Below are 19,257 nucleotides of genomic sequence, written 5' to 3' on the forward strand. Positions count from 1 at the left end.
GTAATGTTTCTTGTGTAAGAGTTGGTGTGTTGAAGAAGTATGGCAGCAGAAGTGCTTAGAAAGCTTATTCCTGTGTTGGGATCATAGTGGAAGTACTTTTTGTCCAGCAAGTGTTTGGTACAGTGCACATGGCTGCACTGCTGTCCCAGCACCCAGGGACTGAGCTCTCCACCCCAGCACAGGCACAAAGCAAATTCTTTGTCTTTTGGGTGTTGTTCCAGTGCAGTGGTTGTCACAGTCCTTCTGCTTTCTAAAATAGGGAAAAAAACACAAGGGAAACAAACTGCTTCAGAAGCCAGAACAATTAAAGAATTACAGATACTGTTCTCCACTTAAAAAGCCTATGAACTACCACTTCACTTGAAAATAGATACTCTGAGATGTTTCCATTTATACCAAGAAGAAAGTAAGTACTGCTGAACTTCCTTCTAAGGAATTTTTTTTGCCTATTGGGCACACTGTGGTTTTCTCCTTCAAGAGGGTTCCTGTGACTTAAATGTACACACATAGGCATAAATATGGTAAAGTGATATTAAAATGATGAAAAGTGTTGAACAGTAACATAAATGCACTTTTTTATTAAATATTTTTTATATTTTGGGGAACTACATTTTCACAAAAATATACAAAAGAATTTCTTTTTACAAATATTTACATTCAATATCAGAAAACAATGATAGCTACATATTTTAAACTTAAATTTGACAAATATAGTCTTGAATTCTGAAACTTAACACTCCAGGAAAAGTATTTTTAATTTTTTTTTAAATAAAGTACTCAAAGTTCATATTCAAATTTAAAAAAATCTTAATTAATGCAAAAATCTGACATTTAATTTTTATATATATATATATATATATATAACTTTAAATAAACATACAACATTGTTACAGGAATTAGATGTTCATGGTGGAAACCAAAATGGAGTACACTTAAACCCATAATCCTTATTACAGTAATATATGACCATACCTTTGGACTAGTTTAAAATACCTTTTTTTTTTTTTTTTTTTTTTTTTGTTAAAGCAAGAGGGATTATCTGACACACTCCATAATGAAACAACAAATCTGAACAGACAACTGCATTTTAAGCTTAAAGAACTACAGTAAAATATTTTTGTAAGGTGACCTGACAGGGGACTGGAAAGGAGTGGAGAGGATGTGCTCTAGTGTTGCACAGAGCATTGCTGGAATGGGTTTCCAGATGAAAGACTGCAAAGAACGTTTTTCTACAGAATTTCCCAATGCCTTCATTAGCTGTCCCTTGCAGAAATAGCTGCCACCATGAAGCTATTTTCCATGTGAGATGAGGAGACAAGAATTTGTAAGGGCAGCAGAAGACCAGGACCATCTCCATTGCTGCATTTCCACTGCTGTGCTGGGCTGTCACTGCACAGTGTTCAGCCTGAGAAAAGTTTTTCCTCTGCTAAAAACGGTGAACAACCAAGCTACTAAGCTAAAAGTGCATTTTTTAAAAAAAGGAAATTGTTCTAATGCATTTACTTAGTTGGTTATATTTTCAAGTTATAACTTTGGGCTTGAGTGTATTCTAATAGAGAATTTGCATTAAAAATGCCTTGACCTGCTTCACAAATCCGTAAGGCAGCTTTTCCATTGCTTTATGCTGTATACCCATAATTAAAAAGCAGAAATGAAGCTAATTACCAGATACTGCTTTTAAAAAAAAATCAAACTATTTTGCACCTGAAGCCACAACACCATGGTACATAGTAGCAAGAAAAGGAAAAATAGACCAGAAATGTATAAAGTACTACCCAACAGCACCAACATTTCACAAAATACAGGAAACCATTTTTATTTCATGCAATGTGTCTGTGTTCATGCCTGGAGTTCCTTTAGAAAGGATATTTACTGTATTCCAAAAGAATACAGTATAGCACATGTCCTGGGTGCAACTGGTGGCTGAAAAAATAATACTACCACTTCCAGCTCCATTGCATGGAAGATCCCCACCCCCCACTTCTCCTCCATCTCAAGAATTTGCAACAAAGGTAATAGAAAATTAATTTTCAGCTACAGAATGCTTGGGATTGGCTTTGCATTACAAATGACCACAATAACAACAAAGCTGTGATTAAAGTTGGCCCTCTCAGCCACTGCATTGCAAAAATAAACTTACTTGGTGGCTGGGAGGGGGGGCTGGGAACTGGAATAGGGGTTTCTGTGGGAAGGAGGAAGAGTACTAAGAGCCAAAGCTAATGAAAGAATAATGGAAGATATTACATGAAAATGTGTTTTTGTTTTCCCTAAAGGCTTACAATCCTGCAGAGGACTGAATCTAAAATACCCCTCTACTGCAGCCCTTTTTCAGAACCCACCAATGCAATGCTTGTTGCAATAATTTGCATTTTGTCCTTATGGCCTCACCTTCTGCCTCAGCCCCACTGAGAGCAGCTGAAGGCAGTGCCAGCTTTAGGAGCTCTGCAGCACCACACACAATGGGACAGTGCAATTGTTTCTTCATCTCAGAAAACTGGTAAAGCACAACTGGCCTTAATCCTCTTTTGAAACACCCTTTATGTGGGGGCCACGTAGCAGTTTAGTGGATACAACCTGCTTTCCTTTACAAACAGTGTGAGTCACATGGATCTTCACATCACTAGAACAGACATGACAATACTTTGGGGATATCGTTAAAAAAAACCAAAACATTTGAGGTTCTTTTGTTTTGGAATCTTTCTGTTTTTCAATAAGCTCTCAAATGACATCAGTGCCCAAACTAAACAAGATACACACTGCTAAGGGCAAAATCACTTTGCAGGGTCTTGAAGGTATCCCACAAACAGCAAAAGAAATTAAGGAAACATCTATTTTGGCTTATGGAAGAGAAATCCAAACATACCAAGCAACATCCTGCCAAGCAACATCCTGCCTCTCAAAATCAACTGCCCTCTAGCAGGTGGAGAAGGATCAATCCAGCTATTCATGCATAAATTTTGTGTTTCTTACAAAGAGTTTTTACAAGTAAAAGTCCAGTTGTCTAACCAGCACCTATAATGCATTTGGATTTTTTTTTACCTAAAGTTTACCATAGTTATTTCCTAGTTTAGTAATGGTTTACTATGGGATAAAACCAAGAACTTTATACTGATTTATTTCCACTCAGATGTATTTGTTGGATCTAATCACATTCACCTGACTTTCTTTATATTTGAAGGCCCATGGGATGGAACCGTTAAGGAAAATTTGGCTTGAGTAGGATCTCTACTGCCCTCTGCAGATTCCTCTCACTGTCACACCTCGAGTCAAATGTAATAGAGCACTCAGCTTTCATATTTGTCATCTTAAATGTTGTGAATGCCTGGGAACAGAATCAAGAACTGCTGCATAGGAAAGAAATGAGAGGCAGTAATTGCAACAGCTTGGTTAGGAGGAGTTTTCTGAAGTGTAGTATTTCTTTGGTTTAATATTTTTTGTTTGAAGAACATTTTCAGAAGAGGCCTGTTAAAACAATCCATGTTTGGTCTAGGTGGAAAGATAAGTAGCCTTTTAAAATACATGCTTTAACTCTTTTGCCTGAGCTCTCAGTACTACAGAGCACTTCTGTCTTTATAACACTTTTTTTTGTTCCACTGCAGCTGTGGGTAACCTGCTGCACCTCAGCTCTAAACAGGTGTCCCACAGGTATGGGAGTGGAGACAGCAGAGAGTGGGAGTGGCTGCATCTTCCCAAAACCAGAGCAACCAAAGTTACCTGCAGCCTTTCCTTGAGCACTCTGCTGCTCTCCAGTCCTTACACTTGCCAAGCAGCCACTGAATGCTTCCCACTTGAAACAAGATGTTTGCCATTCCTTTGCCTATTTTTGAGTGTCCCCTTCTCTCCTTTCCTTTCTTCTACCTTTTCTCCATGTTTCCTGTTACTGCTTCCTCCACACTTTGTTCCATAATTCAAAAAAAATGAGGAAATTATAAGCATTATAGAAATTAGAATTGCCTACTCTCATCATGCAAAGACCTTACACCTTTTGTTGTTTTGTTTTAAACAGAAGGGTGCAAAAGAGAACACGTTCAATGCTTTTTTTCCTCATCCTTTCCAAAAAAGTAGTGAATGGGTTGGATTGCTGATCTCACAGTTAACACAAAAACAGATCAAGGTATCAAGGTTTTGACTGGTTTGCTAATAGTTGAGAAAAGAATGGTGAGTGTTAACCTGTTCTAGCATCAAATAGACTGAGAAAACCACCTAGTACTTCTTAGATGCAAATGATTTTGGCAAGGAAACCTATTGTGGCTTTTATGCATATCAGACACCTAAAACTATTTTATTTTTATTTCTAAAATGAGATATGCAGAGCTCAAGTCTGAAGTCAAAGTTAAGTGAAGAGCAGAAGCCAGGCCCAACAAAATAAATGGGCTTGGTGTAATCACCCAACAGTGAGTGGTATGAAGGATGACAGCAGGCTTTGGCAAGCACATGGATCTATCCACATGAGCAGAAATCAAATGCTGCTAAAAATTTTAGGAAAACAGAGCACGGGAGCATAAAAAACCAATGAGAACAAAAAAGCATACAAATGCAATGCAGCTAGGGGTGTTTACATCACTGATGTGGCAATTAATTTTGTGATTTGCAGTCTTATTTCCCCTTCTGTAGAGTCTAGAGGATGCTCCACTTTTTCCAAAACATGGACAAGATGACATCTGCCTATAGCTTATGTTAACAGAATTTTTTAAAAAACACTTTCAGGATTAAGGCTGGTCACATCTCTGACAGTGATAATGAAATAGGGAACCTGTCACCTTGTCTAATTAAATGCTGTATTTGAAGCCAAGACCCTTTGCTAGTGCCACTCTGACACCTTGCCCAGCACATCCAGCCCAGGCTCTGGGCAGGATCCTGGGGCAGGGGAGGTGCTGCAGGCCAGTGCTTGGGGTGGCTCAGGGGTGCTGGGTCTCCTGGCAAACAGTGGGGCTGAGGTGGCTCAGGCAGCAGCTGAGAGAACTGGATCATGGTTTCAAACTAAGCCACTCCTGAATGCTATCAAAGTCCTGCCCTTGGTACTGAAGTCCTTTATTTTGGTCTTGTTTTAGACTGAGGAGTTGTCTCACCTGCAGTGGACCTGCTTTCTGATGGCACGATTCCAGGTTAGCATTAAGCTGACTGGTAGAAAGTTCAGTTATGCTGAAATGAATCTTGCTAACACTGAAATCCTGATACAGAGCCAAGTCAGAAGTTGCTCGGAATGTTTTTCCTCAGCTGTCACCAAGTGATAAAATAGCCTTAATCTTCTGAAATACTATCCTTTAGTTTCACAGCATTTCTTACTTTCCCCAGCAAAATAAGAAAGTCATATATGCTGACTACCTTCTTGAGATTAAAAAATGAATAAATAAATAAATAAAAATTCAAGTGGAAATGATTCTACCTATTTGGCTAATTTGCTCTCTCTGACCTAATTTCCAACTGTGTTCCTCAGCTCCTGCTTCATGGCAACTTTCAGTTCTAAATGTATTTCTTTTTATATTTTGTTGCTCCTAGGAGCTGGATTTTCCTTATTCTCTTTTTTCTAAGTATGCTTCTTAGCTTTCAAGGGCATGCTTGTTTTATTAAGTGAAATGTTATTTTATTTTTACTCAGTTCTCTAGTAAATTTCTTTTATTACCAAAAATATTGCTAACTAAAGATTCCAAAGATGTATGTTTGCTGCTGACCAAGAAGAAGCTACAGAAAAAAATCATCCACTATGACTAATTAAATTATACAAAGAATTTTTGCCTCCCCCTCCCTGGTGCTGTATAACCCCAGGAGAGGTGTTCTCCAGCTTCAGGCACAGCTCTCCTGATCTCAGTTCTCTCTGATGCTTCTTCCCTGACCTATCCTACAGGGCTCTGTCATCCTCTAATTTCTCTGTGGAGCATCCAGCCTTGAGCTCCCACTGCCTGTTCCCATGAACACATGCTTCAAGCATGGGTGGCAACAATTAGCAAGTTACTACAGTAGCATTTAATGTAAACAGCAAATGAGGCACAGTAGCAAGCACCATCACAGACAAAAAGACCAAAAACACCATGAAGCTGCCAGCTCGGACCATGCTGACAGCCAGCACTTCACTTCAGCAGAGAATCACAGCTGCATTATGCTCCAAACTGCAACTGAGGCTCTGCTCACTCTTCTCCTCAACATTTGTGATCATTCCCAGCTGGCTGCCCCCATTTTACCTGGCAAACCAGAGCAGTTTCACCAGGGAAAATACTGCCTGCCAATATGGGCTGCCAGAGGAGGAACAGTGCTGGCAGTTCAGTTTCTAAAGAGCTCCTCAGCTTCCAGCTCCCATCCCAGCCCTTTACAGGAGTGTTGAGGTTTGGAAGGGAGGAAGAAGCAGGGAGCCCTCAGCCCAGTCCCTCCCACCCCTTTTTGCTCATCCTTCAGCTCTGGTGTGGCCTTTGGGATCCCTCAGGGGAAAAGCACCAATGGACTATTATCAGTGGAGAGGCACAGCATTAATGAAGGGAGTGGGGGGAGGGAGGAAAAGAGAAGAGGATCAGTGACAGGGATTTGAGGAACAAACCCTCTTGATCCACGTACCTCCTTCACTGGATGAAGGCTACAGAAGAGCTCACAGAGCCTAGGATTTTGTGGAGAAAACTCAGAGACAGAAAAATATGGACTTTGATCTGGCAGTCTGAGTAGGACAGACTTAAGAGTGAGCTCTTAACACTCATCCATCTTGATCCAATGAAAGGCAACTTTAAAACAGAGGCAAGACAAATCTTACTTCAAGCCCAAAAGTCCTGCACAGATGTGTTTAATAAGGGATAGAATCACAGCCATCAAAGAGCACATTGCAAACCATTTCTCTGGTAAAGAGAAGATATAAACACCAGAGACTGATTTTCATGTACAACAGACAGGAAACAAGGTTATGAGATACATGAGGTCTAATCACAACTCTCATATGCAATTTCCCTAAACTCAAAAATATTACTAGCAAGAATGTACAGCCTGTACACTCATGACCAAATTCTCAGAGTTTTTGCTCCTGTAGAATAGCAGCTGCATGACTGGCATGACTTTAAGAACCATCATGCTGAGAAACCTGATAACTGTTTAGTTCATCAACTTCTTTAAAATAAATATTTGTTATAGTTTGATATACAAAATATATTCCCTAAGACAGTTGGGTAACTAGTTTTGTATAGCACATAACAAGGAGAGCACAGAAGTTTGGCTCTGTAACTTTTCTCCTCCTTCTCTTCTGCCTGCAAGCCCTCCCATTCCCTCTGTAACCAACACACACACAAGATGATGACACGAAAAGATGAGGTTTATTTCTTTTTCATCTGGCATAAGAAAATGCAAGAGATGAAAAATACTAAAGCCTGCTGACTGACCTAAACAAGTGCCACTGTCAAAGCAATGCTGGCTTACACAGAAAGAGAGCTTTCTGTTCCCAGCAGAATGCCACAATGAGGGCAGTGCTGATAACTAGTGATTTTCGATGCCTGCTATATTGCATGAAAATTAACTGTCTGTAATCTTCTCTGTGACATGATTTAGACAAACAGCTGACAAAATCTTCCTCACTTGTACCCAAAACACAGCTTTGTTCGGGATTTTATTATCACTGAAATGTTTTTCCAACCTAGAACCTCACTTATGTTGCAGGATAGAATAAATGCTCGAGGTGACAGCAGGTCCATTCAAAGAAGCAGATGATTGGACATTTTTTACAATCAGAAGAGAAATCTGAATAGAGACATCTCCCAGCTAGTCCTAACTCTATTAAAAAGTTCAAATGTATAAAATATAATGTTCAGAAAGTTCTCTCTGAATCTCCCCTATGATGCTGAGAAAATAAAATCAATTCATATTGCTCTGAAATTCTATTTTTGCCACTGCTGACATCCCAAACTTTATCAACAAGAAGACTACAAAATCCTCACCCTGGTCCTCATTTCCAGCAGACAGGCTCACAGCCCAGTCAAGTAACACAGCAATAATCTCTCTTCCACTGAGAATACTTTTATTCACAAGGCAAAAATTGGAGTTAGACTTTTAGGTAGTGGGCAAGGCACTCGCAAAGTGAGCAAATCTATTTTTGCTCATAGAACTAATTTAATGTTTAAGTGCAACAAAAACACTAAATTAGCCATGAAGATCATGCATATCCAACGGCTTTCACCAGACATGACTGTGACCCAGGCCTCTAAATACAGAAATATTTCAGTCATAAGGAATCAACTCTACTCTTTTCTGCTTCATCAGATATGATTTTTCCTTTTGACCAGCCATAGAAATATAATTTCCATTATAATAATTAAACATTTATTAAAATACTATATATTTAAGAGTTAATATATGGTCTCTCTCAGTAATAAAATATGGAATACTCTTTTTATCTATGCTATTTAGACCTCAAAACTTTAAAGGAAAAACATTCATGCTGAAAATAGATCAATGTACAGCACTAGGTCAGAAATAGCATCTCTTGATTAAAACCCCAAGAACTTGCTGTGAAACTGTACATTGATTAACAATTCACTTTTTCCTTTTATCCACATATTTTGTTTTTAGCATCTGGCAGTGAGTGGAATACAAACCCACATTATCTGACACCAAAGCAAACCTAGCAGCCTCAGTGTGCTTGTGACAGTCCATCCTCCTGGCAGGTCCTGCCTTTCAGAGACAGATTGCTCTGTGTCTTGGGTCATTTCTTACACATGCAGGGCACAGCAGAATGTCACATTGCAATCCTGGGTATTTCATGCCTGGTACTTCATGCAGTTTCCTCTTTGCAAGTCTCCATGTCTCTCTCAATGAGGCATATGCACACACTTCCAAACAAATAAGCTGTGTTTTCAAAAAGATATTAATTATGAGATATAGAAGACTACAGTGTTGTTCAAAGAAATGGCTAGCACAGCCAAAAGAAATTCCCATTAAAAGCATGATGTTCTGAATATTCACATGAGCATTTTAACTTGTTAAATATCAGCTGTTCAGATATTTGGGATATTTATTCTGTCACAATCATACTCTTCTCTATGTACAAACAGGAAAGCAAGCACACAGATGAAAGGCTGAAGGCTGAACTTGAACATTGTGGTGGACTGGCCATATCCAGTGGTGTGCAGATTCTGACAGGAATGGCAAGGGCACCTACCTGCAGTCGTCCCCTCCAGCACTGACCACGTATCTGTCTCCACTTGTGAACCGAATATTAGTTAAGTGGGCAGAGTGACCTAAAAATCGTTTGTGTTTTGCCTGAAAAAAACCCCAAACAACAGAATGAGTCTAAATATTCTGCACCCTCCTAAATCAAAAAAGGTGAGCATGTTTTTATCTACCTTTTTAATGCATCACACATTTATAATGTGCAAAAGTTAAATAGGTTATCAAATGTGAAAGATCTCCTGAAGGAGAACTACTGTTGAACTGCAATGCAGATTAAATTGTCAGCCAATAAGACAGCACTTGCAAATTGGAAAGAATGCTCAAGCTAATGCAATAATATTAAATGCATCTTGTCACATGACTAACTTCCAAGTTTTGTATAAAATTCCTCATACTGAAAAAAAAATTTTCATTGAAATTGTGGGAGCAGTTTACCCTGTGCAGTCTAAAATCTTGAAAATTAACAGTGAAAACAAATTTTAAAAACATTATAAATTAAAATTATAAAAATCTAAATTATAAAAATTTAATTAACAGTGTTAGTGAAAAATCTGTAAACTCTTCATCCATGAAGATACACAGATGGGGCTAAAATCACCAGCTATCTTCCTCATCTGTCGAATGGATCAGAGATGTGGAAATTCTAAGGGCTTTGAACTTTTCATTAGGCAGGCACCATGCAATATTAACACATACAAAAGGTTATTGCAAGGGCTCTTGCACAAAGTGGTAGAGAAATTCTGATGTGCAGCATGCATATGAGACTATGGAGCTAAGGAGGTATTAACAAGCTTCAAATTTAGAGAAGAAAATATTTCCATCATATATCTTCTAGAGAAACAAGACAAGATCCTAATATCAACAGTACTTGTTTTGTAACCATGCAAAAACAAGTTCTTACAAATTTTTCAGGACATGGAAAGTCAAAGAGTTTGACCATGCCAAAATCATCGCCTGTGACGAGGTTGATTCCCGAGTGAGAGACACAAGCACAGTTCACATCAGCTTTTTCAGCATGCCTGGACCAGATTCCAATTACTTCATCCCCTAGAACACTGAAACAGAAGACCAAAAATTCTTTTGAAAACCACTGCAAAAACGAGAGTCAGGAAATAGGAAGCAGATCTCATATTCTAACTGGTTCTATAAAAATGCAATGTTTACATCTTATTTTCACACATGTACACTTTATATAGCTTTTATTCTGTAATTAATTTTTGAGTCATTCCATAACTGCCCCTGCAAATGATTCAGTGACAGAATTCCCAGAATAACGTGGCCCACAGCAATGTGAGAGAACCAGAGGTGAAATCAACAGTACTACTATAGTCCAGTGAGGCATTTGCAAAAAAAAAGAAAAAACAAAACAAAACAAAATAATAAAAAAAGGACAATTAGAAATAGAACCCCATAGCATAAGCCTTAGATGAATAAGCTTCAGCTTTTGAAAAACAAAAACTTTAATATTCTCTATTGCATATAACTGTCCTGTTGATTCTGTAGTGTTTTCATATAAATCTAAAGAAAAGTTTCTCTAAGTTCAATGAAGATTCTTCATCATAATCAGAGAGAGAAAAACTGTCCCGCCCTGCCCTGGAAACATAATTATTTTAAGTTCAGAAAACTTCCTTTGCAAAGCCTTGTAAAAGCAGGCAACAGAGACTGAAAAAAGGCAGAAAGTCAGATTTTCACAGAATAGAAAACAAATTATTTAACTGCAAAATAAAAATAAAATATGGTATTAAATTTAATGTAATATCTTGAAAGAAATATAATAACTTTAAGCTGTTTAAAAGTACTTTTGTATGCCTTCTAATATGCAAATGTTAATAGCAACTTCTACAGATACCATTAGTGTGGTACTGTAAATAAACTTGAATTACCCTAGTAATGTATTGCCTTTTCATGTTTTGATCTGTTTTAACTGGCCTTGTACTCTCATCACTATGTTGAAAATAATAGTGCACTATTCCAGATAATTTGCAAGAGTGCAATGAAACAGATGGTGAGGCTGCTAGAGTTGTATCAAAGGACCTAGGGATACCCAGTGGGTACAAGGACACATGTGAGAGATGGGTTTTTACCAGATTCCTCCAGGGCCAAACAGCCCCTGTGTACAGAGGGAATCTGCTCTGTACTGCCTTTGCCTGTGCTGCATTGAGGGGAGCTGCTGCCAGAGAGATGGGTGTGTTAAAAGAAAATACCCAACTGAAGGGATTAAATATGCTTTTAAACAGTAGGTGCTTCTCCTGGAAGTTCCAGGTGTTTTAAGAGGTGTAAATACATGAACCACTTACCTTGTCCAAGTAGCCCAAGTTATTCTGTCAATCACAGCCTGGTCCACAAGCTGCTTTCCTGAAGGCACTTCATACACTTGCCTTTTGTAAGACCCCGTAGAGACCTTGGAGGTGATCACAGAGAATTTACAATACATTAACTTGTTTCAAAAGATCAAAGTGCAATCCAAGAGCGCCTTGAAAAGCATTTTTGTGACAGTTACTTTTTACTCCATAAAGTAACTTAGCTATTAACAAAACTTAGACCTGAAGTTGAAAATTCTCAAAAATCTATACAAGGATAAAGCAATAGTGAGAAAGCATAAGAGAACTTAAAATTTAAATATCTAATTCATAAAAAATAACTGAAGCAACTCACATTCTGCATGTATGTGTTAGTGTGTGACTATATAAAAGTAAGGCAAAATAAATTCCTCTCTTTAAAACTGACACAAAGGTGTTCCTCATGGGCTGTAAATATTGATTTGATAATGAGAGCAGCTTATTTTTCCTCTCAGATGCAAGTAAAATATAGAAAGCATATTATATTTACTTTATTTTTATTTAAGAAATACCTTAAGCCCTCCTATAATTGGAAGTTGCAACACCATGATTTTGGTGCTGCTCCACAAAGTCGAGCACTAAAAAGACATGTAATGCCATCTTGCTGGTGAGAGAGATGGAGAATTCATCTAACCCCAGGCCCTGCAGAATAACAGACTGTAGTCCTTCCTCTTTTTACACAGCCCATCTGCATCAGAGTTAAAAAGGCAGGGAGACACATCACAGGAGGTTTGAAATCTGTCTCATTTCTTTGCTTATTTTCTGTACTTGATCTCCAGGAAAACTCTGCAAAACTAAAGGCATCCATTTACCACTACAACAAAGTCTAATGACAGCAACATACTCCAACACTTAGTTACAAAACTTAGAAATGGTCAAAGGAGAATACTTGCAGAGTGTCTGTCATGAGTATGTTTTCCATTCAGTACCTTGACCAATTAAGGACTGATACCTGGAGATAGGAGCTATCAGCAGAGAAGTCCATCTGGATCACAAAACTTGGGATATCTTTGCAATAGCTGATTCGATTTAGTGTGGGTCCCAGAGTCAGATCATAAAAATCCACTGCATTCTCACTGGAACCCACTGCTAGGTAACGAGAATCTGGGCTAAACCTGAACAGATAGAAGGGTTCCATTAACACAAGTTGGCACTTACAACAGCATGTAATATATGAGAAGTACAGAAATTTGCATTTCAATCAAGTCCTATCAGAACTGGAGGGAGGCAGATTATTCAGTCTGCTAAACAAAATAACTTTTGAAATTAGATTTTCAGGGAATGCATATCCAGCAAAAGGTGGCAATAGTTTTGGTACAGATTACACATATAAGTAAACTGGAAACATCTCTTGAATAACTCTGTTCATTATCTGGTTTCATGGTCTATCTCATGGTCTAACTCACAAGGTTAAAAACTGGAAAAACTGAAGTGCTCTAACTGAAGAAAAGCCAGAACTTCTAGATTAAATGCACTGAAGAAAAAGATGTAAATCAAACCTTTTGTTTGCCCAATGTATCTTTGCACACTGGTTTCTTTTCTTTCTTCCAGTTTTCCTTCCTAGTCTTGAAAATCAGTAGCTTCCTGAGCTGAACAAGTCCCTCACAGCCACTTCTGTGTTACTGAGGAAGTTTCTTTATTTCTATTCTCTCTGAAACCTTGGGACAGCATTCCAAATCCAGCCACCCCCTAACTCCTAGCAGAGCTCTACTGCAAGGTCTCCTCTCTGTCCCTGCTGCCACCACGATGCCAAACAGCCACTCCCAATACCCACCCCTGGGGAACACCACTTGTCCCTGGTGTTTTGACTGAAGCTATCTCCATGTACCTCCTCTTCCTTTTTTATTCCTGGTATCAATGTAATCACACAAGCTCCACAATTCCCTCATAGATTCCAGCTCTCTCAAATACCAATGTTACTCAGAACACAGAATTATATTTTTAAAAAACAAAATATTAGAGATTTCTAGCATACTACAATAGATCACAAATTATATTTTCTGACCTGATATCTTGAATTGCTGATCTTCTGTCCCTCTTTTTCCCCCAGATTTTTAGAGAGGTCACAAGCAGGATAATAAATTCTCCATTTTTCATTCCAATAGCTACCATATCACCTTCTGGGCTGTAACAAACAGTACGAGCTGCATGTCCTAAGCTGACTTTGTTCAGCATCTTCTGTGAAAAAATAAAAACCCAGAACAGTAACTGTTAAAATTTGTGCATATTTTTAAAGTACCTTATGCTAATAGTTTGTTAACATGCTAACAGCATCAGATTGATTATTTTCAGAATACAATAAAAAAAAGTTTCAAGTATGCAACAACATCACAAATCTATTTTTATTTCCTAAACAAGTACTCTCTGACACTTACCTTTTCAGCAATATCCCAGAGTCTTACTGTGCCATCTTCTGCAGCAGAAAGGAAAAAATCTCTGGATGGATGTGTTGCTAGGCCCCAGATGGGTCCATCCATATGACCATTAATTAGAATGTTACATGCAGCATTTTTCTCTCCAACTTCAATTATTTCAGCATTTCTTGTCCCAACGAGAATTTTCCCCTTGAAAAATAGTGAAAGAATTATCTCTGATAAAAAACATTAACCTCTAATGATGAACAGTAATTAAAATATCATCTGGAGCTACAGTTCTGTCAAGAAAGTTTGCTTAAGTCAAGTTATTAAAGAATCAAAGAAAATTTATTTTTTCAACTCCTCTGATTCATTAAAGTACAAAGCTCTGTAGATAGCATGATGCTGGCTAAGTTACTGCTTGTCAGTTGATATCAGAAGTGTGAGAAGAAAATAGAAAAGAAATCCTTAAAATTAGTCTTTAATAAAAATACATATGGAGTATTATCCTAAGAAAGAATGAGATCTCACAAAGTAGATGTTTTTCTGCCACAATATCAGTTACAGACACGTTCTAGCTTAGCCTTTAATTTCAAATACAATCTATAAGAGAAAGCAGAACTAATTTATGTGATATTTAGAGATCAAGCCACAAATTATAAGCTTTATTTTACAGACAGGCAGCTTTGTTTACCTTGCCTCTGCAAACAGAGCGAACACAGTCTGTCATTTGTCCTGTCTCCAGTCTGAAGGCACGACATCTTTTCAGCTCCTGGTCCCACAGCTTGACTGCTCCTCCTTCCTTTGAACTATGGAGACATCAGGAAGAACTATGAGTGTAACAGCTGGCACAAAAAGGACAATTAATGGAGGAAAGAACCACATTATTTAATGTACTGTAGTATAAATGAGGCATTTTAGTATGTTTTAAATAGTTAGGGATTCAGTTTGACTGAACAGTTGATGTTAACATGCTGAACCTCACAGCCCAGCAAGACAAACTGATTCCAAGTCCTCACTGTTCTACTGTACAGAACAAGCTGAAAGATGGGAATGAGGGAATTTGTCTAGTCAAAAGAACAGTTAAGAATGCAAATCACCATCTTAATAATCAGACAGGCAGAGATTTTCAAATTATAGTTGAGAGAAACAGAAAAGGTATGTATTTTACTTCTGTGAAATAAATGACAGAATATTTTCACTCTTGTGAAAATGTCACTATTTTCAATGCTGTAAAATAAATTACACATATACAGCAGAAAAACCACACAAACTAATAAGTATTAATTATGCAAACACCAAGTATTTCCCTCCCACTTGCACAAAAACCCCTGGTATTTCAGTATAGAACACATTGAAATGAAAAAAGTCTCTAAAAAGAGGATAATGTTCATTGAAACAGTGATAAATCTGGCACTTCTAGTTGAGCTGGGACATGTCTTATTGTCTCCAATCTCCCCTAACAGGAACAAAAATACAATGTTCCACAATATCAAGCTACTTGTGTTACAGCTTTGATTACTGAATAATCTTACAAGGAACTTCAGAATGTTTAATCACAATTATTGATTTGTACTATTATTATTATTAAAAGAACTATAATGAACTATAAATTGATACTCCTTGCAATAGTATATTCTTTGCTTCCCACTAGCACTGTTTTGACATATGATTGGTCATTATACTCAGCAAGAAGATTTTACCAAAACAGGCTGGTGAACTGCAACTAAGGCAGAAAAAAGCATGCAGTCTTCATAAATGAAAATTTGCTTTGCATACTGTCAATACTTCATTGAGGAGATGAATTCTGAGTTCTTATTGTTACTCATTACTATTTGTTTCAGGTCAAATACTAATAATTAAAAGCCTCTGAAGCTAAGTGGTAGAGAGCACATCTTCCAAATAAATGCACAACAACATTTATAAATAGTAGAAGGAAATATTTCAAGCACAGAAGTAGGCTTTCAGTTGGGTCTGAAAAGATAAGTGGCCTGTCTCCTGCAAAATGGGGCACTATCATGTCATCAGATGGACAGTATTACAGCTGAAGCATTTTTTTTCACTAGGAAGGCACCAAAAAATTAAAATGCTTGAGGAGATATTGTGCTTTCAACCCCAGAAACAAAGAACCTTTCTGTGCCTTAGATTTGGCACAGATAGCTTGCCTCTGCCATCATAACTAAGCAGATATTTCCTTTGAAAGAAATTGTGCATCATACTGCTATAAAATTTATCATTCATGTATTCAATCACAACTTGCAAATTACTTGGGTTTACAACCTCAGTACATCTTCAGTGAAAGAAGTAACCCACAAGGACTTTTTAATGCTTAAAGCTGAATGGGTGTTAGAGCTAGAAAATCTATAAGGCCCCTTCCAACCCTAACCATTCTATGATTCTAAATTTTGGACTAAATGCTTTCTCTTATAATAATAAATGGGAGAAATAGCTGGTTGAAGCCCATATGGGGTTACCTGCACTTTAGAGGTGGTGGCTGCTCTTTTTATTAACACCTATGAGGGATCTGAAAGGTACTACTCTCCTACCTTTAATGTCTTAACTAGTGTTATGGGATGAACCCAAATAATTTTTAAAAAGCACATGTGCATGCAGAAAAAAAAAGAAAAAGGAAGACTCACGGCCTTTCTTTGCCTCCTGTAACAATCAAACCATCCCTCAGTGTGGTGTACATTGTGAAAACAGGTCCATTGTGAGCTTTGGCCACAATTCGTATCAACACATGGTCCTTCCAAACACAAACATCTCCACTGATAGTACCTGTAAATGTCAAGTTATTCTGAAAAGGGGAAAAATATACTCATCATCTGATTCTGAGTAAAGCAGGAAGAAAAACATTCAGAAATAAACACCATTAGCATTTAGAGGCTAAATTGCTTTTATTTGCTGCTGCAGAAGAGGAAAGTGTGGGAGAGGCAATAAGGACCTCTGGGACAAAACAATGAGCTATTATATTCCTTCTTGAAGTCTGAAAGATGCTTTCTTGTAGCTTGAAGAAAATCACTGCATTTCTTTTTGCAAGAAAAAAAAGCAATGACTTAAGTTTCAGTCATATGATTATCTGTGCTTTCAGCCTATCAGGTGTGCAATGTGTGGCAAAAAAAGTAGAATGCCACAGTAAGTACTGACATTCTATGCAAGCACACAAGCAGGCAATATGCACCTCCTTGCTATATATATTATGCTTGCAGTAATTTTTTTGGTTAGGTGAAGAGACTCAGATGATAATGGTAACTTTTAGTTCAAGAAGAAAACAGTTTGACTTAGAATTAAAAGCTGCCTATTCTTCACTTCTGCTTCCTGTTCTTGAAAAGTAATAAGTTTAATTACCTCTAAAATTAAAGGGCTATTTATTAGGATTCCAACAGGAACAAGTTATTGAGCAAAATGGTTAGTAACTTAGATGAATCCTCCAATTCAGTATCATGTGTAGTATTATCATGTTTCAAGTGTATCACTACACATGTGGCACAAACACTTTCCTTGACTGAAGTGGGTTGATGTCTACACCCTTTTTTTTTAAGGGGGTGTGTGTGTGGCTCTAATAAAGTAAAAGAGGATGGGAAATGAAGTCGAGAGCAGATCATCCTCACAGCAAAACCGCTGAGCTCTTTCCAACTTCTGTTTAGGGAGAGCTGAACCAGCTTCTTCTGAGACAAAATCAAGAAGAGCACTGCCAGAACTGCTCCCTACAGAAGTATGGAGAACACACCAGGTTTGGCTTTATTCAGTTTGCATGGCTTTTCACAAAACACCCCTGCATCCTCAAACCTCATACCAAACTTCAGGCCACGCAGCACACAGCCTGATTCTCACACTAAGAACCTGTCTCTCCATAAGAAAGTTCACAGAGGTTTCCCAAACCCCTGACTAATGCCTGGGCTGGGCATCAAAACCAGCTATCATTTGGAAAATACATTGTTTTTTTGTAAGACCTTCATCTAAATCAGCCAGACACCACTGTGTAAAAGAGATAGTGTAGCAAAAAAGGAAACCACAGCCCAGTTGGAATTTCAAAAATCAAAATCCGGACCAAAGAGGCAGATGATCAAACAGGACAGAAATTCAGGCAATTAAAGCAAAGGACCACTTCACAAAAGGTATCTGTGGCTTTCTGCCCAGCTGAAGAGATGAGTACTGCTCATGCAGAGCAACTCCTGACCCATCAGTGCTGTGGAACTTAGCATGATGGCCTGCACATGTCCAAATCCCCCCAAAGCAAAAGAAACCCCTACTGCAGTTGTCTAACTGTGTCCAGCATTAATGAATGCCCCAGGACAACACTGCTCTCTGATCACCCATGAGCAGAAGCACATACAGAGTACAAAACAATCACCTCCAGCTGGGCATAAAATCAGCTTCATTGCTACTGTTTGATTCCTGCACTCTAGGCTCAGTTTTGTTTTACCTGGATTAAATAACAAGCAGTGTGTTATCAGTTCAAAGCATCTATATTTATTCCTCCAGAAAACACACAAACCCATAGCCTTGTCCTTTCTGCTCTAAAGAAAGTTCTAACTAGCAGGTAAGTATTAGGAAGGCTAAGCTGAATTTAACAAAACAACTGATATACTCATTAGCAGGTAATAAAAGACTCACTGAACTGAATAAAGGCAGAAGGGCAAAGAAAGTTTGTTTTGCTGCATTTTCAGGTGTTTTGTTGAGTACGTACCGCTCCAAACGCTACAGAGAGCATCGTCTGCATGCGGGCATCTTCTATGGAGCTCAGCAGCCCTTTCTTACTGAGGAGAGCTCTTCCAGCCAGTGTCCAGAACCTTACATGTTTTACTCCCACAGAAACAAACTGTGTATCTGAATCTGGCCTGAATTCTGCTACAAATATACGCTGGTTATGACCAGCTCGGCTGGCAATTTTGGCACCTGGCAGAAAGAAAACAGACATACTGAATTTGGTGAGACAAATACACATTTCTGGTTAAAAAGTGTTGTAGTAATTTTGACCCATATGAAGATTCCTCAATTGGGATCATTAGCTGCCACTCTGAATGTCTATCAACCCTTAAGATGAGCACAGGCATGTTTTGACCAAACACCCTTCATCCAACCTAAGATTGTATAAATACACATCTGACATCGCATTCATCCCCACAGGATCTATCAGACAAGCTGTGAATGATCACTTTTTATTAACTTAATAGATGATCCTTAAAATTCAGAGAGTTACTAGTTGATCAACAGCAATCCCCAAAGAGAAAGTAAACCTCTAAGACTAAAGAATCAGGTCCACAATCTGGGCATGGTTTTGCCAGGCAGAAAGGAGATGAGGAAAGGAGCTCCAATCTCTTTAGCCTAAATCAGAAATACAGATCAAAGCTGATCTGAAAACATAGCTTAAGGCACCAATTATATAAGATGCATAGAAGAGTTGTCTTGGCACCTCATTTCTGCAA

General features: G+C 38.1%; 1 protein-coding gene across 1 annotated transcript in view; it reads right to left on the reverse strand.

Annotated features, from left to right (window-relative positions):
* Nucleotides 1–773: 773 nt before the first annotated feature.
* Nucleotides 774–19,257, reverse strand: part of EML5 (EMAP like 5) — a 99,504-nt gene continuing 81,020 nt past the window's right edge. Inside the window, exons 33-42 of the mRNA XM_056493691.1 lie at nt 18,519–18,727; nt 16,468–16,625; nt 14,523–14,637; nt 13,850–14,038; nt 13,480–13,652; nt 12,427–12,589; nt 11,433–11,536; nt 10,037–10,190; nt 9,125–9,225; nt 774–8,811 (exon numbers count right to left, since the gene is read on the reverse strand). Of these exons, the coding sequence (XP_056349666.1) occupies nt 8,775–8,811; nt 9,125–9,225; nt 10,037–10,190; nt 11,433–11,536; nt 12,427–12,589; nt 13,480–13,652; nt 13,850–14,038; nt 14,523–14,637; nt 16,468–16,625; nt 18,519–18,727 (1,403 nt within the window). The 3' untranslated portion in view covers nt 774–8,774. The remainder of the gene's footprint in view (nt 8,812–9,124; nt 9,226–10,036; nt 10,191–11,432; nt 11,537–12,426; nt 12,590–13,479; nt 13,653–13,849; nt 14,039–14,522; nt 14,638–16,467; nt 16,626–18,518; nt 18,728–19,257) is intronic.

The sequence above is a fragment of the Oenanthe melanoleuca genome, chromosome 5 (genome assembly GCF_029582105.1).
Source record: "Oenanthe melanoleuca isolate GR-GAL-2019-014 chromosome 5, OMel1.0, whole genome shotgun sequence".
Classification (NCBI taxonomy): domain Eukaryota; kingdom Metazoa; phylum Chordata; class Aves; order Passeriformes; family Muscicapidae; genus Oenanthe; species Oenanthe melanoleuca.